Source organism: Protopterus annectens, chromosome 4.part0 (assembly GCF_019279795.1).
Source record: "Protopterus annectens isolate FY-2018-M chromosome 4.part0, PAN1.0, whole genome shotgun sequence".
Lineage (NCBI taxonomy): Eukaryota > Metazoa > Chordata > Ceratodontiformes > Protopteridae > Protopterus > Protopterus annectens.
This window is the reverse complement of record NC_056733.1, coordinates 1,139,484,504-1,139,510,036: the sequence shown is the minus strand read 5'-3', so window position 1 is coordinate 1,139,510,036 and position 25,533 is coordinate 1,139,484,504. Positions and strand designations below refer to the sequence as shown.

The 25,533-nt window shown below is 41.3% G+C and overlaps 1 protein-coding gene across 4 annotated transcripts in view; it reads right to left on the bottom strand.

The window, feature by feature from the left end:
* Positions 1-25,533, bottom strand: part of SH3PXD2B (SH3 and PX domains 2B) — a 1,471,413-nt gene that overhangs the window by 490,454 nt on the left and 955,426 nt on the right. For all 4 annotated transcript variants that reach the window (XM_044069105.1, XM_044069106.1, XM_044069107.1 and 1 more), the window contains exon 5: positions 23,362-23,453. In XM_044069105.1, the coding sequence (XP_043925040.1) occupies positions 23,362-23,453 (92 nt within the window). The remainder of the gene's footprint in view (positions 1-23,361; positions 23,454-25,533) is intronic.

Sequence of the window (25,533 nt, the reverse complement as noted above, 5' to 3'; positions counted from 1 at the left end):
TAGCAAGCACTTATAAACCCTAGCACTAGACCCCCCTATACTCTACAGAAGGACAAGGCTTTCTATTCGACCTTATCAGCCAGTCAGTAAAACAGTTCCCTGTACCTATCCAGGCATGGCCAAAGGGCAGTTTCAGGTGTACTCTCCAGTCCAACTGGTGAATCTGGGCATTTTGAGGCAATGTTACAACTGCCTCATGTACACAGACAACCCTCTCCTCCTACCACCAAACACTAATACATGCGAGAGATGCAATTATACAGCCAAACTGGAGGTTAAGCTCTCTCAACCCAAGACTGGATCAGGCAGTCAAGAGGAGAAGGGAAATACTTGCATCACACCACCAGTCTCACACAGACCTATTAAAGCAGCACCAGCAAAAAACACACATAAATACACGAAAACATACTCGGAGGCTCTAAATAAAAATCTGCAAAAGCAACAGAGACCTCCAAAGCAGACATCCAAGCAACCTCCACCCCCCCAGCACAAACCATGAAACACATACTTCACAAAACCAGTGTACCGTGCAATCATAGCCCTTAAGGCAAAATTACATACCCAAAACACTAGTAATAGGTGATGCTATAGTCAGGCACAGTGACGTCCCACTCACTAGGCTGAACAAGAAGAAGGTTACTGTTAGCTGCCTGTCGGGTGCCAGGATCTGCCACATAACACAAGCACTCAGGTCACTCCAGAACAGTACAAATACGACTCTGACATTGTCCATGTTGGTGTGAATGACCTGAGCCTTACCTCCCTGGACTACATGAAAAGAGACATGGAAGAGCTCTCTGATCATGTAGCCCAAGCCGGTATGACCCTGACCCTGAGTAGCATCCTGCCCTCACCAAGAATGATACCACGGTATAAAGAAAAAAATTATCAATTTCAAAAATTGGTTAAGCTTCTGGTGTCATTCAAAGGGGATCCAGTGTCTGTCCGCCTGGAATGGCATGCTCAACAGGCCACACTGCTTCGCTAGAGATGGCTTGCACCTGTCACCCTTAGGCTTTCGAATACTGGCCAAGGCTCTTGCCACCCCCATAGTGCCTTTTTTAGGCAAGGCTCAAAAGACAAACCCACCACCATAAATAGCACAAGTAACAAAAAACTAAGGGTAATGCTACTCAATGCCAGAAGTCTAAACCTCAAAATGTACGCACTCAAGGCACTCCTCAGTATGGAGAAAATCGATATATGTGCAGTAACAGAAACCTGGTTTAAGGCTCCAGAAAGCACCCCAGCACTACCAGGCTACAACTCATACCATACATTTCGACCACAGAACCTGGACTGAAATACAAAAGGCAGGGGCGTATCCATATTCATCAAGGATACCGACACCTCCAGGTTAGTGGCAAAGCACGATGCTTCAGAGATCATCCACGTGCAACTAACAGGCAAAACTGCAATTCAAATTGTAGCTTGCTACAGATCACCCACCATGCCCCAGGAACCCCATTCCGTGTTTCTGGAAACACTGGGAAAGAGAAAGGTCATACCAAACACCCTAATATTGGGTGATTTCAATTACCCAAACATTAACTGGGAGAACTACTCAAGTACTAACTCCCTTGCCCAACATTTTCTGGAGTTTATAAACTCAAACGCCCTGGATCAACTGGTCAACAATCCCACCAGAGGTGACAACATACTGGACATGGTCATCACCAACATGGGTGATGGATTCCACACCGGAGGTCAACCCCTCACTGGTTAGATCTGACCATAAACAAATCACTCTGGATATCCACATTCCGCCCCCAACCCCGGTCAAGGAAACCACCGTGAAAAACTTTTCAAAAGCAAACTTCACTTTACTTAAGTTTCAAAGTCCCCATGCTAAAGGATAATGCTGTCCAAGCTGCAAAATCCTTTACTAATGCATTCTATGGGCACCTACAAGAATGCATGGATCATGCTATCCCAAGCAAAACCAAGACTCATTCCTCCAAGAAAAGGAAACCAGTCTGGTGGACGCCTGCCATAAACAAGCTATACAACAGAAGGAGGAAACTAGTACAGAAAAGAGTAAAATCCCAAGAAAGGAAGACATCCATGATCAGTATCAGCAAGAAACTACGATCCCTCACAAAATCATCCAAGGCTAGCTTCGAAAGAAAAATTGCCAAGGACTCCAAAGATAACCAGAAGGCATTCTTTAGCTATGTCAAGAATCTAAGTGGCAATGCTCAGATCTGCTCGGAGTTGGTGCAGAATGGCACAAAATACACTGAAACGACTGATATCGCCAACATCCTGGCAGACAGGTTCAGTGCAAACTTCACCCCCAAAAGGGCCCATAACCATACCAGAAGAATGTAGAACTCCTGAAATCACAGACACTCAGGTTAAAACAGCCTTCTCCAAAGCCAAAAACACGGCATCAATGGGACCAGTGTCCCAGGCTGCATCCTACACGAGCTCAAAGACGAACTAACCCCTCACCTAAACACACTGTTCAAACTCAGCCTCTCCACAGGCTACGTACCCATAGAGTGGCGCACAGCAAACATTATTCTGCTCCACAAAGGTGGAGCCACAACAGACCCCAGGAACTATCGCCCTATAAGCCTGAGTAGTTTGGTCTGCAAGGCTATGGAGTGCATCATCATGGAACTCATTAACAGAGACATTGGGAATCTCCAAACACTGGACCCTACCCAGTTCGGCTTTGTTAAGGGCAGATCATGCCTCCTAAACCTGGTGGACTTCTTTGAGACAGTTACCAAGGCTAAAGATGAGGGAAAGGTGGTACACACAGCCTACCTTGACCTCGCAAAGGCCTTCAACACCATTCCCCATTCTGGTATTATACACAAGCTCATCAGCCTGAACATAAACCCCTATGTCACAAGATGGGTTGCCAACTGGCTCACGGACAGAACCCACATGGTGAGAGTTGCGGGAGCTAGTTCCGACTCTAAACCAGTTACAAGTGGCATTCCCAGGGCTCAGTCCTAGGACCCCTCCTGTTAGGCATGTACTTCTCAAAGGTACAGGCAAGCACAGGAGGACTATGGCTGACCAAGTTCGCAGATGACTGCAAACTAGGGGCTATAACTGACTCTACGGCTGACACAGACATCCTCCAAAAGGGTCTCACTGAGATGGATACCTGGTGCCAAAATCAAGCTAAATGCCAAAAAGTGCATAGTCATCCCCTTTGGAAAAAACAAAGTACCCATAAACTACCACATATGTGGTAGTCTCCTAAATACAGAAGATGTAATAAGGGACCTGAGGACCCAAGTAGATAGTAATGTCTCCTTTGATAATCACATTGCCAAAGTGGTTAGAAAATCCTTCTATGTGGCCCACCTAATCACAAAAGGGTTCACATCCAGATCAAAAGAGGTCATTGTGCCCCTCTAATCATCACTCATCAGACCCATCAGAGTAGTACGCCCCATTTGGGATGTACCTTACAAGACACCTGCAACAGCTGGAAAGACCACAGAAGTACCTCACCAAAAGGATCACTGGCCTCAAACAGATTCCCTATGCAGCTCGACTGAAGGAACTCAAGCTGTACTCGGTTGCATACCGCCTACTCAGAGGTGATCGCTGCCTGACATACAAGGCCATGTCCAACCCAGAATTGATGGACATGTTCCACCTAAAGAAAACCATATCCCCTCAAGCCACACACTCTAGGGATCTAAACTTCACCACAACAATAAATAGGACATGCTGGAGGGACAGATTCCTGTCTCAGAGACTTCCCATGCTTTGAAACAAGATTCCAATCTACATTAGGCAGAGCTCCTCACTAACACTCTTCAACAGAAGCCTTGACGAATGGATGGGATACAGAAAGTTTACCCTGGGGATCACTATAGTGGCTCTACTGGACAGAGGCACAGGGAACTAATCTAAGGGGGTGGCGAAAACCAACACATTCTGGCTAGGCTTATAAATGCCTTTTGGCAGATAGCCTAGTACCTACCTATGAACCTAAAAATGTTACATTTGCCTGCCTGTGCCCTTCGGGGAAAGGTTCTAAAAACTTTTTTTCCTACAATCCTAATGAACCAATTGTACACACAGGCAATAACAATGGCAAAAAAGTGCAACAAATTTACAATGTGTGTGAAATAGTCTAATTAGTAATGAACCACAGGACAAAAGCAGAACTATTACAACAGGGTAACCCTTAATACAGCAGCCATAGGTATTCTGATGTCTTGCCAAATCCATTTTACTCAGCTTCTTTGTGCTCAAAGGTCACTAGAAAATCTAATCTCCAGCCTCATTTGGACATATCTGTTTCAATGTTGGGCTGCACAGCGTGCTAAAATGCATTGTGCACGTCAGTCTGAATATAAATATACCTGAGAAATTACAACACTTCAACAGCAAAAATGTCCCAGTTATTGCCAGAACAAGTACATGCTTTTTGAACTGTTATCCATAGCTAAAGGAGTATTATTGTGCACTTTTCTATTCATATTCAGCTCGCATACATAAAAAGTGATTCAATGCCACACATTCGCTAACAAGGCCGCATGTATTCTCTGTAATTAACAACAGTAACAGCAATAAAAATTATATTACAAACAATTATGTCAACTGCTGTACATTTAATTAACGAAAGTAGAAAAATGTGTCTATACACATTGAGTAACTGTGAAAGATTTAAAATTAACTGCAGTGTATAAGAGAATACCATGAATGTTTACTTTTTAGAAACAGAGGTTCTCTCAGAAAATTCATATTTTCTTTTAAGAAGTGAATGTTTACAAATTCTGTGGTATGATCATTTATTCATTTTTCCAAGATCCAAGATGACAGATAAGACACAGTCTGTCCTGCACTCAACAGACATAAGAGAAAACCACTCTAGATAAGATGTCAATTCTTCACAGGGCACACGCACGTGTGTGTGCGTGCGTGCATACCCACACGTGCCTTTAAGCAGTTTGCCATTTCACCTATGGTCATGTCATTTATGTCATTGGAATGTAGGGGGAAATAACACACCCAGTGAGAAATCATGGACACAAAGAGGACGTGCAACATCCACACAAAAGGCACTGCATCTAATAACGAAGACAAGAGAACTAAGTTATATGAAACTAATCTCTGCATGACTGTGAAACTCCTTTAGTAAAAGCAAATGGGTATTTTTTTATGAGACAAAAACAGTCATTAAAAGACAGAAAATCATTCAGTTTGCTAGTAAAGGATAAATTTATTTTTTTATGAAATGTAAACCAATAAAGGTCCAGATTTAGCCTACAATTTCTGCATAAAACTACTGCTTACTTTGATTCTATAAATGGCATCTACAGAAGAGCGACACAGAACCATAATGTTAAGTAGGACATAGAGAATGGATGAAGTAGCATTGAAACCAAACAAAAATTAGTTATTTCTTTAGAAAACACGCTGCAAAAAAAAAATGCATCTGCTAATGTACATTTGTTTTATGTTTTGTTTAACTGACAAACACAATTTAAACTATCACTAAGTGTTCATTAACTAAAGCAAAATGCTATGGATAAAACTAAAAAAAAAAAAAATTTACATGTGACACAGAGGGAATGGATCTAGCCCAGCATGCACTTCCAGGAATGTGTACAGAATCATTGGTCCCAAATCTGGGAGAGATGAATGGACAGAAGAAAGATACAGTCCAAGATCATCCTGTGCATCCTAGGATATGGAGGCAGTTTGCTTCCCTATGTGGCAGCCACCTGCTAAAACACTGGAGGCATAAGTAACAGAAGGGTGATTTGTCTGTCTGACAGTGCACTGCAGACATCAGTAGAATAGAGCTGGAGGCCCTGCTTCTCTGATATACCCATCAGCCACTGCATGAAAGCCACAATACCTGCCCCAACCTTCTCTTGGTAAAAGGAAGCTGTAACATTAATTTCTAAAAGTATTTGCAGCTACTTTAATTAGCTTAATATCTTCCCATATTTAAATATAAATATTTATAATGAATGTATTTGTACATTTCACTATATATGTGTATATATATATATATATATATATATATATATATATATATAAAATGTCTATAGAGAGAGAGATAATATATATATATATATATATATATATATATATATATATATATATATATATATATATATAGAGAGAGAGAGAGAGAGAGACATATGTAGAACACACACATTGTATATATATATATATATATATATATATATATATATATATATATATATACATACATACATACACACACACATAGATATATAAAACATATACACACTTACGACACATGCATACATACATATTACAGTTGTGTAAGAACTTACCATAACAGTACATTATAGGTTCAAAGCTTCAAAGATTAGTAATAGGCTCACTGCCCTTGTGGGCCATTTTAATCCGAGCCAGTTACCCCATATGAGAATCAAACCCTGCACCATGTGTCTGTAAGATAAACATCTTAACCATCATGCCAACCTCTGACACCTAGATTTTCTACTGATCACTGTTATGGTATTCCAGTAATGATGACTTGTCTTCCTCAAGGTAACCCTGACGTTGGGCTAGTATACCATAGCCAAATCCTTCCTGATACACTACACATCGGGCATATTACTTCAGCCTGTGACATAGGGACACAAGCAGACGTATGGGTGTAAGATCCTCAGACTCTCCAGACTCTGGAAAAGCCTGAGTATATCAAGCAATAAAATACAAGTCCAGCTAAGAGGAAGGGAGGGGAACTGCTCTCCCCAGTCCATAAGGTATAGAGAGGCAAAAAAAAAAAAAAAACAGAAGGGGAAGAAAAGAGGGCTACAATACTGCAACACAGCTCAGTATGACATCTACTGTTGCGTACTATGTCCTTCCTTGGATCACTATTGCAGTGGTGCAATACATGTGGGCAGTTCTCAAAGCTAAAGGTTGTTGAGGGTGGATTGGTTGGGACAGAACAGCTGTCTACCAATCCTAGCAGAAAAGATCTGGCAAAAGTGGACGTAGATCTGGAGAATGTATCTACTCTGTAGTGTCTAGTAAAACTGTGAACTAAAAGCTAGGTGGCCACCTCCAGAATAAGGCTAAAATGAATCCCTTTGAAGAAGGCACCAGAGGAAGAGACTGCTCTGGTGGACTAAGTCTTCACAGGTGAAGACGGGTTTGTCATGAAAAGAACAGCAGAAGGAAACGGATCATGAAAAAACAGTAGAAGGAAATGGATTTAGGGATCCATTTGGAGATCTCTGTTCGGTGACAGTATTACCCAATTTACCCTCTTGAAAGGACAATAAGAGCTGGTTGGTTTTCCTGAAAGCTTTGTCCTGCCTAGACAGAATCTTGGCTGTTTTTACACATCCAGGGAATGTTGTTGTCTCTCACCCCTGTTCTGTGGAAAAGGAAAGAAGGTAGACAAATAGTCTGGCTGAGTGACACTTAATTTACCACTTTGGGCATAAAAGAGGGGTTAGTCATTAAAGTGATCTTATCCTTGTTAAAGATGTGGAAGGGAGGGATGGCCATTAGGACTTGTAACTCAGAGACTCTTCTGGCAGAGGTAAGAGGAACCAGCAGAACAATTTCCAGGTGAAGAATTTTAGTGAGGCAGTGGTCACTGGTTCAGGGTTGGTAAGGGAAGTTTTTCTAAAACAAAGTTCTGACCCAGGAAGGCAGGATAGCCCTCATAGGAGGATTGAAGTCAAGGATGCATTTTAAGAACTGTTTGACCTCAAATCTGGAGAGGAACAGTGGGTTTAAAGACATGCAGGCAGAAAAAGCAGACAAGGGTGCCTTGATGGAGGAATAGGCTAATCCACTTTTGAGTAACTCACACAAGTTAGAAATAACAGGAATACCCACCCAAAGGGGGTTCTTGTTCTTCTTGAGACATCAGATTGAAATTGTTTTCCACTTGGAGATGTAAGATTGTCTAGTTGTAGGTTTTATCTCCTCCTTGTGCACCCGGAGCACATCCTCTGAAAATCTGTATTTGAAAGGGATTAGATCTATAAACCAAAGAGTGAGGTTCTGAACCACAGATTAGGGTGGATTAGACAGCCCTTCAGTGTGAGTAAGTCCACTTTGTGGGGTAACATGTAGTAACAGTGCTTGGCTAGGTGGAGAAGGGGGAACCAACACTGCCTGGGCCACAACAGAGTTACTAGTAAGATTTTTGGTTTGTTCCTTTGGATCTTCAGGAGAACTTTTAGGATTGAGAAGGGGAAACTCCCCCTCCAGTTGAAGTGCATGGCGTCTGCCCTCCAGGCCTGGAGTCAAGGGATCCTGCAGAAAAAGAGTTGTCTGTTCTGATAGAAGGTAAACAAATCTATGTCCAGGAAGACCTCTCTGTTCAACATCCATTTGTAGTGGGTCTGCAAAAACACTGTCTTCTGAAGGAATGTAAACAGCCTGCAGAGAAAAGTTTACTTTTATTGTGAAGTCCAATGCTACCATGGCAAGTCTGCACAACAGACAGGACTTGGTGTACCCCTGTTTACTGATGTACCACATGGCCATGGTTGTTTTTGTGAATATCCTCAAGAAGCCTGGGTTCTTGAGGTAGGAGAACACCTGAAGGGCTTAAATAAGGGCTTCCATTTGCTTCACACTGATGTGCTCCCTTATCTCTTTGGGGGACCACTGGCATTGAATTCTTTTGAACCCCATTCATGTATCCCAAGCCAGGTCTGATGCACCAGTATAAAGGTCCTGGGTTGATATTGGTAGGGTGGAAGGGAATCCCTGCATTGAGTTGAATTTGAGATACCCATCACTACAACTCCTTCTTTAGAAAAGGCAAGAGAGGGTTTTAGAAGTCCAGCTGGGACCAAAGGGACTTCAAGTGGTACTGGATCTTTCTCATATGTAGTTTGACAAAAGGCACCATGGATATTGTGGCTGCCATGTTGCCTAAAGCTCTTAGAATGTTTCACTTGCTAAGGTTGAATTCAGGGGAAGCAAGAACAGGAAGCATCTGTACAGGGAAGAACTTTCTACTGAGGGTTAAATGCTATAACTGACAGAGGGTTAAATGCTATAACTGAGAGGGTATTCAGTCTGCAACCTTAGAAGATTAGGTCCAAGGATAGAGTAAGAAAAGACTTCTTGTCTTTGCAAATAAAAACCAGTCTTTCCAGAGATAACAGTGAAGTTGAGATGTAGCCAAAGAGTTTCCTGGGAGAAGGCCTGAATGAGAAGGTCATCTAGGTATGGAAAAATTTGTATCCCCTGGGTTTTGTAATAGGCAGTAGCTGGTGTAAGGAACTTTGTAAAGATCCTAGGAGCAGTAGTAGAGCAAAAAGTAAAGCAAATATCTCACAGTGTCACGAAAAAAAGCAGAAAACCCAAGTCATTTCCTGTAGGCGCTGTATATTGTGAAGTGCAGGCATGCATCCTTCAAGTACAGGGTCACTAGAAAAGCCTGTGAAAGGATAAAAGCAGTATTGTCAGCAAATACAGCATCTTGAAAGATGGCACTTTCAGCACGATGCTGAAGTCAGAGAAATCCGATAAAGGCCTCTAAGCACCCTCTTTCTAGAAATCAGGATGATTCTTAAATAAAAACTTTTTTCTAGGCCTAGGGATGGGACTGGTTCTATAATCCTTTGGGACAAAAGGTCCTGGATAAAGGGTGGGATGAGGCAAGCCTGGTTTAGTGGAGGGATTCCCCTCAAAGAGGGAAGGTTCTTTAAAAAACATTCTGTACCTGTCTTAGATGGTGAACAAGACCCATTTGTCTGTTGTGATGACTTCCTAAAATTCATTTAAATAAATGAACACCACTGCAAAACTATTGAAAAAGCTAAGAGTTTATCTGTGAAAAGGCATGCTAACTTTCTACTCTCCATTCAACTATTTAACCTCATCAACAATATAACATTCCTCCAATAGCCTCCAGACTACTCAGAATTGTACCAGAATACAACCTTAAGACATCTTAACCACTCATGTAATCTCTTCCAAATCCCCCAAACTAGGGTTCACTGCAGAAATCAAACTTTCTCATTCCTTAGTCCCAAACTGTGAGAATCTCACCATTTTTCCCCTTAAAGATCATTCATCTTACACCATTTTCCAATCAGAAGTAAAAGCACATTTCAAAACTCCAGGAAATGCAGCTGCTATCTTTCTAGTCATATAACTCAGCCTCTTCATACCCTTCTTCCCTATACATACTCTGACTTTATACTTTTCATTTTGACTCTTTCACCATGCCAGCTCTGATTTTCACTCTGTACATAATGCATGTATTTATTATGTTTTGTCAGTCACTCTGTACATAATTTCATTTTATGTGGCCATCCCCCACCTTTCATTTCCACTTAAAAAAAATAAATAAAAAAATAAAAAAATTCTAAGCTTGTTTCCTGCCTTTCCTGTAAGTAGTCTAGTCCAGATACAGATTTGCTGTATCCAGGACTGTTTGTAAGCTTCTGAGCCCTCAAGCCTTTCTGTGTTGGAGGGAAACCTTATAGCTTAATTTTGTTTATTAGAACTAGCCAGTTTTTTTAGTTTCAGCACTCAAATCTGTTTCTTTCAGCGCAGCACTTGATCAGAACTCACTGTAAGCACTAAATAAGCTAAAAATTACTACAGCACTCAACTTTACTCACTTGTCTAGAGGAAAACAGCTTTTAGTAATTAATAAATAAGCACCTATCCAGACATGTCTAAGAGTCAGCACCCGGTGTTTTCTCCTGTCTACCTGATGAATCTGGGCATTTTGAGGCAATGCAGCAAGTGCCTCATGTACACAGACAACCCTCTCCTCCTATCACCCAACGCTACAACCTGAGAGAGATGCACTTATATAGCCAAACTGGAAGCAAAGCTCTCTTCACCCAAGACTGGACTAGTCAAGAGGAGAAGGTAAACACTTGCACCACACCACACTCATCACATAGTCCCTCAAAACTTACACCACCAAAACACACACATAGAAACACAAAATACACACCTACATTTGGGGAGGCTCTCAATAAAAATCTGCCCAAGCAACAGAGACCTCCAAAGCAGAAACACAAGCAACCTCCACCCCCCCAACACAACCCAAATGACACATAGCCCACAAACTCAGTGTGCCACTCAACCACAGCCCATAAGGCATAACAACATACCCAACACTCTAGTCATAGGTGACTCTACAGTCAAGCACACTGATGTTCCACTCAACATGCTAAACAAGGAGAAAGTTACTGTCGGCTGCCTGTCGGGTGCCAGGATTCACCACATAATGCACGCACTCAGGTCACTCCACAACAAGTACAAATATGACTTTGTCATTGTCCATGTTGGTGTGAATGACCTGAGATGTACCTCCCTGGACTACATGAAAAGAGACATGGAGGAGCTGTCTGATCTGGTATCCCAGGCAGGTATGACCCTAGCCCTGAGTAGCATCCTGCCATCACCCAGAATGATACCACAGTACAAGGACAAAATGATCGACTTCAACAACTGGCTAAGCTTCTGGTGTCATTCTAAGGGGATCCAATACCTATCTGCCTGGGATGACATGATCGACAAACCATGATGTTTTCCCAGAGATGGCCTGCACCTGTCGCTCTTGGGATTCCAGATACTGGCTAAGCCTCTTGCCACCCGTATAGTGCCTTTTTTAGGCAAGGTTCAAATGACAAATTCACCACCGTAACAGGTACAAGCAAGCAAAATATGAGGGTAATGCTACTCAATGCTAGAAGTCTAAACCTCAAAATGCACTCACTCGAGGCACTCCTTAAAATGGAGAACGTCGACATTTGTGCATTGACAGAGACCTGGTTCAAGGCTCCAGAAAGCACCCCTGCATTACCAGGCTATAATGCATACCACACCTTTTGGCCACCTAACCTGGACCGAAGCACTAAAGGCAGAGGCGTGTCCATATTCATTAAGGATATCCACACCTCCAGGCTAGCTGCTCAGCATAATGCATCTGAGATTATCCAAGTGCAACTAACTCTGGGCAAGACCGCAATCCAAATTGCAGCTTGCTTGCTACAGATCCCCCACCATGTCCCAGGATTCCCACTCCTCATTTCTTGATACACAGGAAAATATTAGGGTACAACCTAACACCCTAATAATGGGCAATTTCAACTACCCCACCATTAACTGGGAAAACTACTCATGTACCAACTCCTGTGCTGAACGTTCTCTGGAATTCATAAATTCCAACACCTTGGATCAACTTATCCACACACCCACCAGGGGCAACAATATCCTAGACCTGATCATTACCAACATGGGCAACCAGTGTTCCACACCAGAGGTCAATTCCTCGTTGGCCAGATCCGACCACAAGCTAAATCACCCTAGACATCCACATCCTGCCCCCACCCCCCATTAAAAAAATTCTCCAAAGCCAACTTCACGCTTAGTAAGACAGAAGTAGCAAACTTCACGACACCCATGCTGACGATCAAGAGGTACAACTGCTGAATCCTACACAAATGCACTTTACAAGCACTTACATGAGTGCATGGATCATGCAATCCCTAACAGAACCAAGATGCTATCCTCCAAAAAAAGGAAGCCAATCTGGTGGTCCCCTGCCATAAACAAACTCTACAACAGAAAAAAGAAACTGCTGCAAAAAGAGTAAAATCCCATGATTGGAGGAACTCCCTGGTCAGCCTCAGTAAGAAGCTGAGATCCCTCATAAAATTCTCCAAAACTAGTTATGAAAAATAAATTGCCACCGATTCTAAAGACAACCACAAAGCATTCTATAGCTATGTCAAGAATCTCAATTGCAACACTCAGCTCTGCTTGGAGTTACAGCACAATGGCACTAAATATACAGAACCAACTGATATTGCCAACATCCTGGCAGATAGGTTCAGTGCCAACTTTACTCCCCTCTCATCCCCTAAAGGGCCCATCTCTATACTGCAAGAATGCAAAGATCCTGTAATCACGGCTGCACAGGTAAAAAACACACTCTCCAAAGCCAAGAACAGAACATCCATGGGACCTGACAACATCCCAGGCTGCGTTCTACACAAACTACAGAATGAACTGGCACCCCAACTAAGTACCATGTTCAATCATAGCCTCACCTCAGGTTTTGTGCACACTGAATGGTGCACAGCGACGGTTATCCCACTCCACAAAGGGGGAGCCACCACGGACCCCGGAAACTACTGCCCCATTAGCCTGACGAGCCTGGTCTGCAAGGCTATGGAGTGTATCATCATGGAACTTATAAACAATGACACTGGTAATCTCCAAACTCTGGACCCCACCCAGTTTGGGTTTGTAAAAGGCAGATCATGTCTCTTAACCTTGATAGACTTCTTTGAAGCTGTCACCAAAGCCGTAGATGAGGGTAAGGTGGTTCACACAGCCTATCTAGATCTCGCCAAAGCTTTCAACACCATCCCCCACTCTGGAATTATAGATAAACTCACTAAAATAGGTATAAATCCCTATGCTACAAGACGGGTTGCCAACTGGCTCACTGACAGAACCCACACTGTGAAAGTAGCAGACTCCAAATCCAACATCAGACCAGTGACAAGTGGAGTACAACAGGGTTCAGGTCCTGGGTCCTCTCCTGTTTGGTATCTACTTCTCTGAAGTACAGGCTGACACAGAAGGTCTTTGGCTAATTAAGTTCACAGATGACTGCAAACTAGGAGCCATCATCAAAACTCCTAACGATGTGGCATCCTACAAAAGGGCCTCACTGAGACAGACGCCTGGTGTTAAAGCCATGGCCTCAAGCTCAATGCCAAAAAGTGCATTGTTATCCCTTTTAGTAAAAACTTTGTACCCATGAACTACCACATAGGCGGTAGTCTACTTACCAAAAGTGTGATAAGAGACCTTGGGACACAGGTGGACAGTAGTCTCTCCTTTGATAATCACATCGCCACAGTAGTCAGGAAATCCTTCTATGTGGCACACCTCATCACAAAAGGTTTCTCATCCAGGAAAAAAGAGGTCATTGTTCCCCTCTACTCATCACTCATTAGACCCATTATAGAGTACAACACCCCTTTTGGTATGTACCTCACAAGACATCTACAACAACAGGAAAGGCCGCAGAAATACCTCACACAGAGGATTACCAGCCTCAAACAAATGCCCTATGTAGACTGTCTCAAAAAACTCCAGCTTTACTCCATCGCATATCACCTACTCAGAGGCAATCTCTGCCTAACATACAATGCTACGTCAGACCCAGAGCTGTTGGACATACTCCACTTAAAGAAATCGCAATCCCTCCGAGCTACACGCTGTAGGGACCTAAGCCTTTTCACCACAATAAACAGAACATGCTGGAAGGATAGATTTCTGTCCCAGAGACTTCCCATACTCTGGAACAAACTACCTATACATATCAAACATGCTCCTCATTAGCACTCTTCAAGAAAAAATCTTGATGATTGGATGGGAGAAAGGAAATTCACCCTGGGGATCACTTCTGTGGCTCTGCTCGACAGGGGCAGAGGAAAATAATTTTCTTGGGTGGCGAACGCCAGCGTACCTTTTGGCTAGGCTTATATAGGCCCTAGGGCCAATAGCCTAGGGCATTCCTATGAACCTATTATCTATTGCCTTTATAACCTTAAGCCAATTCTGATATTCACTTTGTATATAACATATCTATGTAGGTTCATAGGTGTTTACTAGGCTAACAATCACAAGGGCCTTTTTAAGCCTAGCCATGGATCCCAAATCTCTAACAAGTTCTGGTACCCTTGATAAATATAGGTAAGAACGTGAAGATTAAACATTTACAGGCTGCCTGTGTCCATTACAGACATGGGTGCCAAACCAGTAATGAATTTCCAGTTTCTCGTCCAATTGTCCAAGTTATACTTGAATTAGGTTAGGGAGGAACTCTGACTCACATGGATGGGGAGCCTGTTCCAGGGAGGGGTAGTCTCTGGGATACATACCTGTCTCTCCAACAGGTCCTACATATATAGCAGGCAAGGTATATGTCTTTAGAATGAGTAATTTTGGTGCTGTTTTGTGGATATGCAGGAGGTCTGACAATGCCTTGTATGCCAGGCACAGATCTCCCCTCAACAGCCTGTAAGAAACATAATACAAGGATAGGGCTTTGAGGTGGTCTGCATAGGACATTTTACTTATGCCCTGTATTCTTTTAATGAGGAACCTCTGTGGATGTTCCAGTTGTTGGATATGACTGGTCAGGGTCACACCAAAGGCGGCACTGTGTTCAATGATAGGTCTCTTATGAATGCTGAATACAATGGCATAATGATCTCCTTGGACATAGTTGCCATACCTTTGTTTAAAAGTTGCACAACATAGAATTATTTCTTCACTACTGTAGTCAAATGATGGTCAAAGGCTAGATTATTGTCTGTTTATGTCCCCAAGTCATTGACTACTGTGTCGACTCTTAGGGGTGTGTTGCCAACATGGTAGTTATCAGGGGTGAATGACTTCACAAAGGATAACATTATGTATTTCTTGGCATTTAGTTTTAGTCTATGGCTCTGCCACAAGCTATTTGTCTGTGTCAGCCCTTCCTGGAGAACGTTAGTGCTGGTGGGGGATTCTATGACTCGTCCCAGTTTGCAATCACCTGCAAATTTGCTCAGCCAGAGGCCTTTGACATTGGCCTTGACTTCAGAGAAGTAAATGAGAAATGTGTGGTCCTAGGACAGATCCCTGAGGAACTCTGCTTGTGACTGCCTCTTTTTAGAGGTGGACTCTCAAATTCTAACTTCCTAGATCTGTCTGTGAGCCAGCTGGCTATCCACTGGGAGACATATGGGTTTATACCTAACCTTTTCAGTTTATCAGCAATGCCCAAAATAGGGTATTATGCCAAATATCTTGGGTAGGTCAAAGTAGGCAGTGTTAACCATTTTGCCCTTATCTACTGCTTTGGTGACCTTCTCAAAGATGTCCACTAGGTTGAATAGGCCTGATCTCTCCTTGACAAAACCAAACTGGGATGGGGTCAAGTGTCTGGAGGTTTCCTATGTTATTACTGATCATTTCCATGACAATTCTTATCACGGCTTTACATAAGAGATTAGTGAAACTTATGGGTCTGTAGTTTCTAGGGTCTATAGATGGCCCACCTTTGTGTAGAGGGATGACTGTTGCTCTCCATTAGTGAGGCATGAAGTCTGTTTAGAAGCTACGTTTCACTCTGTATATAGTGTCATGTATCTATTGTATTTACCCTGGGGTGAGACTGAAACAGGTCCAATGGGATAAGTGCCTTATACCTGTTAAGTTCAAAACAAAATAAAATAAAAATAATTCCCAAGCTGAAAGGGACATACAAGCGGATTCGTGGACTGAGGCGGGAAGGAGGAGGTAGTAGATAGTCAGACAGAAGATGGTTTATATTTCCAAGGTTTTGATTCTCAGGGAGATTTCTCATTAAATCTTTTTTGGGATGATTTCTGACCTTCTGGAGATTTATTTGCTCCCAAAAGACAATAGAAATGGCCATGGAATGATCACTCTTTTGATACCAATGGAATGATGTGAGAAAAATCTGTTTGAAATCCTGCAATATTTTTCTCATCTCCTTCACTGTTTTGAAACAGTTTGCCACAGTAGGGCCAAACAAAAGGTCCGTATGAAGGGGCAATCCATTAACTTGGCATTGATATCATCAGGGAGTGACAGAAGGAGAAGGCAGGCAGATCCACAAATAACAAAACCAGTGACTGTGGCCCTCTAGTAAACCCCTGCAACATCATAACTGCATTTAATGAAATGTCTGGCTACCTACATCCTGTGCCTTATGCTCAGAAAATTCTAAATTCACTAAAGTTTTACTTAACTTCCCTAGAATGGATAAAAGGTACTTTGTCATCTAGGTTTGATAATTTAGGGTCCTAAAAGCCAAGATGAGAGAAGTGTAGACCTTTTTGCAATACCGGTCCATGGCCCTACTATCCCTTTCCAACAATAAGACATTAGCTGCAAGTAGAAGCTTAGTGGGCTAATCAGTGGAGATAGAGAAGACCGAAGGGTCTTGCTGCAGAGCTTTTGTTTAGAAGCTTCATATCTTCAGGAACCTTGTAAAACATATTGTTTTTTTTTGGGGGGGGGGGTGAATCTGAGCACAAAGGCGTGCATCCAAAGGCACCCAAGAAGGCTTCCAAGACTGTGGGATCAGGTGTGGGTTTTGCAGTCCCCACCCTTCCTCAAGCAAATTGAATTACCTTTTCTGTACACCAGTGACTTGCCTCATCTCACATTTAAACTGAAGCATCATTCTAGTGACAGTCTCCACTTTCAAATTTGTTTCTGGTAGGGGAGTCAAGGGACAAGGTGTCTTCATTATCTGAAGTAAGTTTTCCAGCAGAATGAATCTGAGGAGAGTATGTTAAAAAGTCCTTACCTGAATTATATTCCTCCTCCTCTTCAGAAGACTTATGCTGCTTCGTCAGGGGGATTTTTACCTCATATTTTTAGTCTGTTCCTAATACAGTTTTGGTTTTCTGGCAAATGACTGGGGTTGGAAGTAAAAAAAATAATGTCAGGCATTTGAGTTTCAGATTTCATACCCTTTAGAAAATTCATGCTAATGGAAACCTGTTATTCTAAAAGCTTCTAAGTTTATAAGAGCAATATTTATAAATTGTCCACATTTTTGGGCCTTTGTTCCCCCATTATTTATGGCTTTGTCCAGATTTTTTGCTATAAGAGGTTGAGAAGTATGGAGGAGGTTGCTTATGAAGGAGGGGAGAAGAAAGAAGGCATCAAAGGCAAAAATAATCTCATACAGGCCTTGTGAAAAATTAAGCTATTCCTTCTCCTGAGAGATCCAAGTGGGAGAAACATGTTTGCATTTTTGTTTTTTCTCTTCAGCAGGACATCAGCCTTAACAGAGAGCATACCTCTCAAGTGTACCTCATTACGAGGAACGTACCTCATTTGGGGTCTTAAAAAGTTCATGTTCCTCGAAGTTCCTCAAAGTTCCACATTGAAAGAGTTTGTGACACATTCAGTGTTAGGATTTTTTTTAAGTGAAATTCATGGTAAATAGAAATTAATCATATTAATTAATTAAAGGATCTTCTTTAAACGTAAAACCAGCACATTTTAACCATTCTATGACCTTCCTAGTCGAAGTTGTTAGTAAGCCATTAGTATGTGTTCCACATTTTGCCCATTTGTTCCACATTATGAAGGTGAGTGTTCCTCATTTTGGAGATGGAAGGTTGAGAGCTATGACAGAGACTGATGACTCAGAATCCAGACACACTTCAATTAAGGTGTCCGAGACCTCATCCCTGACTAGAATTTGAGGTATGCCCTCTGGCCTTACAGATAATCACCAAAGTTTGCCCCCTTCTGTATAGTTGTTGTAGGCTCAATCTCATTGGACGTGCAAGTAACAGATAACATACCAGCCTTCAGCAGGTTTGCAGTGGTAAGTATCTGAGAAGGAGTCAGTATGTACCATGGATTCCTGCTACATCTCAGTGGGAAAGTCCAAATCAGATTGGAAATCTGAAGATTCACGCTTTAGTTTCCTGAACTTCTTCTTGGATGTGAATGAAACATCTGAGGCTGAGGGTTACGCCATCTTGCTTTGGTGAGGTGCTTCAGATGTGGGGTCCTTAAGTAAATATTAAGGAAGGAGAGTCCAGATACGAGGGTAAGGGAGTTGAACCATTGGCAGATTTTACAGTTTCTGTAATGGTGCATCAGATGGCTTTTGGCTTTGGGATGCTGGTTGGACATCAGGTTACCTCAGTCAGGACAACCCATCAGTATTGGAATACTGTAATAGTGCTCTAACGAAGGATGTATTTATTTATATATTCACACACAGATACATACACACACCTATATTAAATATATGTATATATCATTGTGAAATCATTGAGGTTCCTAATGAGAGGTGTTAAGGCTGCTGTGGGGATCGTATGTTTCAATGAGCCCCTTTCCACTGGGGAAATGTTCAAAAAGGGATTCAAATGACCTGTAGTTGTGTAGCCTTGGAAAGTATTATATTAAGTAAGAAGTACATGGGTTTTGGGTATAGGAAGCACCTGACTTTACCCAGAGCTACTGTTTTTGTCTTGCTCTCTCTCTCTCTCTCTCTCAAAGCTGTAGCTACCTGAACTGCCACCTAGAACAGCCACAGAGAACATTGGCCTCTCAACCTAAAAACGTTCTCGGAGTCCTGGAATTGTAGCAAAGTAGCAAACAGCATTACTGAGCTCCTTGCTAGAGCTACAGAATCAGCCAGCCACTAACACAAATACAATCATTCATTTAAACAGCTGTGATGTCCCCAAACTACAACTGTTTAAGTAATTCCATATATAGGTATATGTACATATATATATATATATATATATATATATATATATATATGTATATACACACACACACACACACGTATACACACATACACGTACACAAAGTTCAAAAGTTGTAAATACCAATGTTAAGGCCTGGCCATTAAAGAACAGTGCCTGCATAAATTCAGGATTAAAAATCTCATGTGTCATCCAAAGGTCTAAGTTTTTCTTAAAATGTGATACATTTTCTGAATACTGGACTGGACAGTAAAAGGTAATTTATTCCAGATTCTCAGAATGGATTAAGTAATATATTTGCTTTGAGTAGTATGGTTTATATGTATACAACAGTTAATATTCAATTTCATTAAGCAGGTTGCATGCTGCCCAAATTAATTAATCATTAAAAGCTTTGTATGCCAAAATTGCTATCCCTCATTTGTAATTAATAGTGAATAAATTTAATTTTAAGCAAAGAACTTGATAACTGAATTTGTAAAGCCCCTCTGAACTGATTCAAGTTTTTGTAGCTGGCTTTAGGAATAAGTACAACATGAGTGACCATATACTAATAGAGCTCTTATATATGTTGTATATAAATAAGTAGACAACTGAGTCATCATGTTCTGCTCAACCCTTAATGAAACAGACTTTGGCATGTGTCTGATATTTCATAAGGCTTGCATCTAATATCGGTTACATGCTTCTCACATTATAATTTATTTGGTACTGTAATTCCAAGGTATTTGAACTTGTAAATACATACACACACATTTATATATATGTATATGTGTATTTATATAAACTGTGTGTGTAAGCTTATTTTGACTATAAAAATATTAATGCACAGAACATGAAAACAGTAATGGAAATTAACAGATATCAGACTCAAAACCTCAAGCCTAATTTGACTGAAAAAAGAGAAGCAAACAATTTCATTTTATAATCAGCATGGGTTTTTATAAGGTAATGTGTAGGACTGGTGTTATGGGCAGTCGCATGGTTAGTGTCAGTACACATGAATATGGATGGACAGGAGGGCTTGCCCTTCAGGTTTATTACTAGGCTAACAACCACAAGAGCCTTTTAAAGCCTAGCCATGCATCCCAAATCTCTGACAAATTCTGATACCCGTGATAAGTGTAAGCAAGGTCCTGGGAGATGAACTATTTACAGGTTACCTGTGTCCATTAGAGACATAGGTGCCAAACCAGGGATGAATTTCTGGCTTCCTATCCAATTGTCCACATTGCACTTGAACTGGGTTAGGGAGGAACTCTGCTTCACACGGATGGGGAGCCTGCTCTATAGACGGGGTAAGTCTCTGGGATACATGCCTCTCTCTCCAGCAGGACGTATTTATATCACAGGCAAGGTTTAAGTCTTTAGAACAGGTAATTCTGGTGTTTGTTTCGTGGATATGCAGGAGGTCCATCAGAGTGGGGTTTGACAATGCCCTGTATGCCAGGCATAAATCTCCCCTCAAAAGCTTGCAGGAGATAGAACATAGAGATAGGGCCTTGAAGCGGTCTGACCAGGACATTTTACTTACGCCCTGTATTGTTTAAGTGAGGAACCTATGTGGACATTCCAATTACTGGATATGCCTGGTTCGGTAAATACCAAAGGGGGGCATTGTACTCAGTGACAGGTCTAATGAATGCCGAATACAGTGGAACAATGACTTCCTTGGACTTAGATGTCATACCTATGTTTATAAGTTGCACAGCATAGAATGATTTCCTCACCACTGTAGACATGTGATGGTCAAAGGCAAGATTCCTACCTATGTGTGTCCCTAAGTCCCTGACTACTGGGTCAACTCTAAGGGCTATGTTGTCAGTATGACAGTTAGGTTTGGATGACTTCCCAAAGGATACTATTATGCATTTCTTGGCATTTAGCTTTAGTTCATGGCTCTGACATCAGTTGTTTGTGTCAGCCTCCCCTGGCTAACATTTGTGTCAGTGTAAGACTCAATGACAGCTCCTAACTTGCAATCATCTGCAAATTTAGTCAGCCAGAGACCACTCATTGACATTGGCCTCGACTTCTGATAGGTAAATGCCAAAAAGAAGCGGTCCAAGGACTGATCCCTGAGGGACTCCAATTGTGGCTGACCTCTTTGTAGAGGTGGACTCCCCAATTCTAACTTTGAGTCCTGTCTGTTTGCCAGTAATGCTATCCACCGGGTGATGTACGGGTTTATACCTAACCTCCTGAGTTTGTCAACAGTGCCTGAGTAGGGTATTGTGTCAAATGCCTTGACCAAGTCAAGGTAAGCAATGTGAACAATTTTGCTCTCATCCACTACTTTGGTGACCTTCTCAAAGAAGTACACCAGGTTCAGTAGGCATGATATGGCCGTGATGAAACCAAATTGGGTTGGGTCCAGGGTCTGGAGGTTTACTAGAGCTCTGTTAATCATCTCCGTGATAATGCTTTCCATGGCTTTACATATAAGACTAGTGACACTTATGTGTCTGTAGTTTCCAGGGTCTGTAGATGGCCCACCTTTGTACAGAGGGATGACTGTTGCCTTTCTCCATTCATGAGGCATGAAGCCTGTTTGGAGGCTACAATTAAATAGTAATTCCAGAGGCCCTGACAGATCATGTTTCACGCTATTTAGAAGGCATCCTTTGATATTGTCTGGGCACACTGATGCAGTGTTCTTGGTCTTAGAGAGAGCATTAAAGACCAATTCTGTAGTGATAGTAGGGGCAGTTATATTTGATGATATTTACTGAGGGAAGGTTGAGGGGGAGAGAGGGGTAAAGTTGGAGCTGAATTTATCAGCCAGTAGGTTTGCTATATGTTCTGGCTCATTAAAGGTGGCTCCATTTACAATGAGCTTTGCACACAAATGTGAATTGCCTTTGAGGATGTGGACATAGCTGAAGAATGCTTTGTGGTTGTCCTTGGCCTGGGAGGCCAAAGATACCTCAAATTTGGCTTTGGTAAAATTTATTTGTCCTCTGAGTTGTTTATTTAGTTTGATGAGAGCGCTTTTATTCTGCTGGGGGGTGCACCTCCTAATTTTTGCCATGATTTTCTTCCTCCTGTTATAAAGCCCATTGATTTTGTGATTCAATCAGGATGGCTTGTTTTTTTGAGTTAGTTCTGTACTTCTTCTGGTGGATACAGCTGCCTCTATGCAACTATTAACATGCTTGTAACAGGGTTTCTATGAACAGTTCTGCATAACAACCGCCTGGGTTACTTATCTCATGTATATCCCTATCAATGGTTAATGTGCCATTACACTGGATGAACTATCCCTCATTGCTGGCATGTCAAGTACGTGGCCAACTGAAACAAATGTCAGTGGAATTAAACTGACCACAAAAGGAACAAAAAATAATTTACAAATCAGTAAAACTAAATAAACAAACAACAAAATGCAACAAACGTATGTTTTTTGTTGGGGCTTTAGCACCTCCAAAGCCCCTAACTTACATATACTAACTACACATCCGCAACTACTGGGGGAAACTCCATAAGGGAGCCAACAGCATGAACAGCTTATAACAGTGCAAAGTTTTTGTAAGGGGGTAAGTCCTTCTGTAGCTTTCATACCCAGCAATTTCAAACACACACACACACACACATATATATATATATATATATATATATATATATATATATATATATATATATATATATATACCAACTCTGAGACTGCATTACAGCACAAGAAAGGGTACCTTCCCTTACCTGCAATATTCTGTTATCATACATTCTAGCACTAACTGTAAATGTCAATAAAAGCACCTGAACACTGGTAAACCCTCACAACAATGAAAACAGAGCAAAGCACCTACTACCTTGAAAAAAAAGGGCAAACACAAAATAACGTTTGACTGAATAGAAATTCAACATTAAATCCCAGCTCCATTTCATAAGCCTAAACTGACTGCTACTATGACACACAAGCAAGGATCCATGTGTATATATAATATATATATATATATATATATATGTAAGTATACACACACACACACACACACACACACACACACAGAATTCTGTCATGCGTCTGTAATGTGCTGATGGAAACCTGGCCACAGAAATGCATGATGATCTGAGACACTGTGGTGCATTTTTACTGAATGATTGAAACAGCAAAACTCACTCTTTTGGTGGGTTTAGGTCCTCATATCTGGTTTCAAAGAACTGCAGAACTTCATCACACTGAGAAATGTAGACTGGCAACCGGATTAAAGCCTGTAAAGGAGAAACAGCAGATCAATCTCTTAATATAGCTTATAGTTAACCATGACAAATGGGGAACTAAACCCCCCCCCCCCAAAAAAAAAAAAAAAGAAATGTAAAAAGGTGTAATAAAAACCTTTGGAAAACACAGAAATATCTGTACAAAAACATTTAGACAGTTTATTCCAAAGTGTCAATAAAATGGATGACTGTTTTTTTAATGAAAATTCTTGAGCTCATTGGCTAAACAATGCTTAGCAAACAAGTAGGTAATTTATTACAAAGTAAGAAACAGATTTCAATACAGATGGATGGATATATGCTTCACTGCTATTAAAACTTGTGTCAGCATTTTTAAGAACTATCTGGCCTGAAGCCTAGCTTTTTGGCTTTGATATGTTAGAAATGACCTGTGTGTTACTCTGCAATTTTTAGCCACTGTATTGAAACACTGCTAATTCCAAAGTTAATTTCCATCTGTTGCACATTATTTCAAACTCCTCCATATAATGATACATCATTTACATTACGAACAGCTTAACTTTATTATATACAAAAACAAGCCAATGCTACTAACAAAAGGCAAATCATGAGTGTAACAGATTGGAACAGACTGCTTTCCATTCACAGCTGAATAGTTTGACTTCACTACATCCACAGTGTGGCCTGAACAAACATGTGTCTAGACAACCTTGAACTGACACAAGTGCTAATGACTAGGACATGATTTTGCAGAGAACAAGGTACATCTCTACTACCTTACATGTTCCTGTTTATTCCACAGTACATAGCCAAATTATTTTTCTTACAGTTAATCATCATGCAGTAAATGTCTCAATACTTCAGTAGCTGCATACGTAGCAGAACATAGTTTGTGCCGAGAAATTCTATACTTAACATGACCTTAAGCAAAAGCTGTAAGAATACTATGTTCCTACATTTATTCCTGATCTCTCAATATTCACTGGAAAATAGAAACATATCAACAGTGCAAGTTACCTTTTTATGTCACCTGGGCACAGTACGTGCTGCACTCCCTACAAACAATAACCCCCACCCAACCTCATTCTCACCATACGTCCCAAGTATGATAAGCTGCAAATGACAAGTATGGTGGGGGGGGGGCACTCCCTACAAACAATAACCCTCACCCACCTCATTCTCACCATACGTCCCAAGTATGATAAGCTGCAAATGACAAGTATGGTGGCGGGGCACTCCCTACAAACAATAACCCCCACCTAACTACACTATCACCATACAGCCCAAGTATAATAAATTGCAAATGACAAGGGGGGGCATCATTTGACAGAACTTGCAACTTCTTAAGCTCTACATAGATCTCCAAATACTGAGACTTTTCTTTGTCGTTTATGTTGCAACAATGAGAAAAAATGTTATTTGCTAGTGTGCCAAAAGTATTTAGTGTTCTTGTTACAATAAATGCCAAAACAAAAGCAATCTAAAATACTTATTGGTGGTATTATTGGGCCTGTTTGAACTAGTGCAAGCAGTGAAAATATGTATTAGAAATTAGAAACATGCTTCAGAGTGACTGGAATGAGCAGTAAGTAGGTCAAAAAATCAAAAGTGTTATTTTAACAAGTTAGAGTGTGTTTGTGCAAAGGGCATAGGTCTCAACTGCCCCAATCTCGATTTTATCTTATATTATGCAATGACTCCCTATTACTATCGGAAAATGTGCACGCTGATTGGCCCAGCCCAACCAGTGTGCCCACTGTAAATCACTCAATATACCAACGAAAAAAGGTCCTGTCGCCCGGACTTTTTTCCATTGGTATGAAGTGCCCCAAAACCTTTTTTTTTTTTTTTACAATTAAAAAAAAAAAGAGAGAGAAACCGGAGACTTTCTTTTCTCCATTCTTTCCGTTTCAAAACATTGATGTACTGGGTATGCGTGGGAACACAAGTCCTATACGCATGCGCAGTACATCAAAACGAACAAGCAGTATACCACAACCGGTGGAAGAACAGTAATCCGCCATTATGCAAAGACATTATTTAAGAAAAGTAAGTATTTTTTTTCTTAAATAATGTCATTGCATAATAGCAATAACCGACTCTGTGGCTG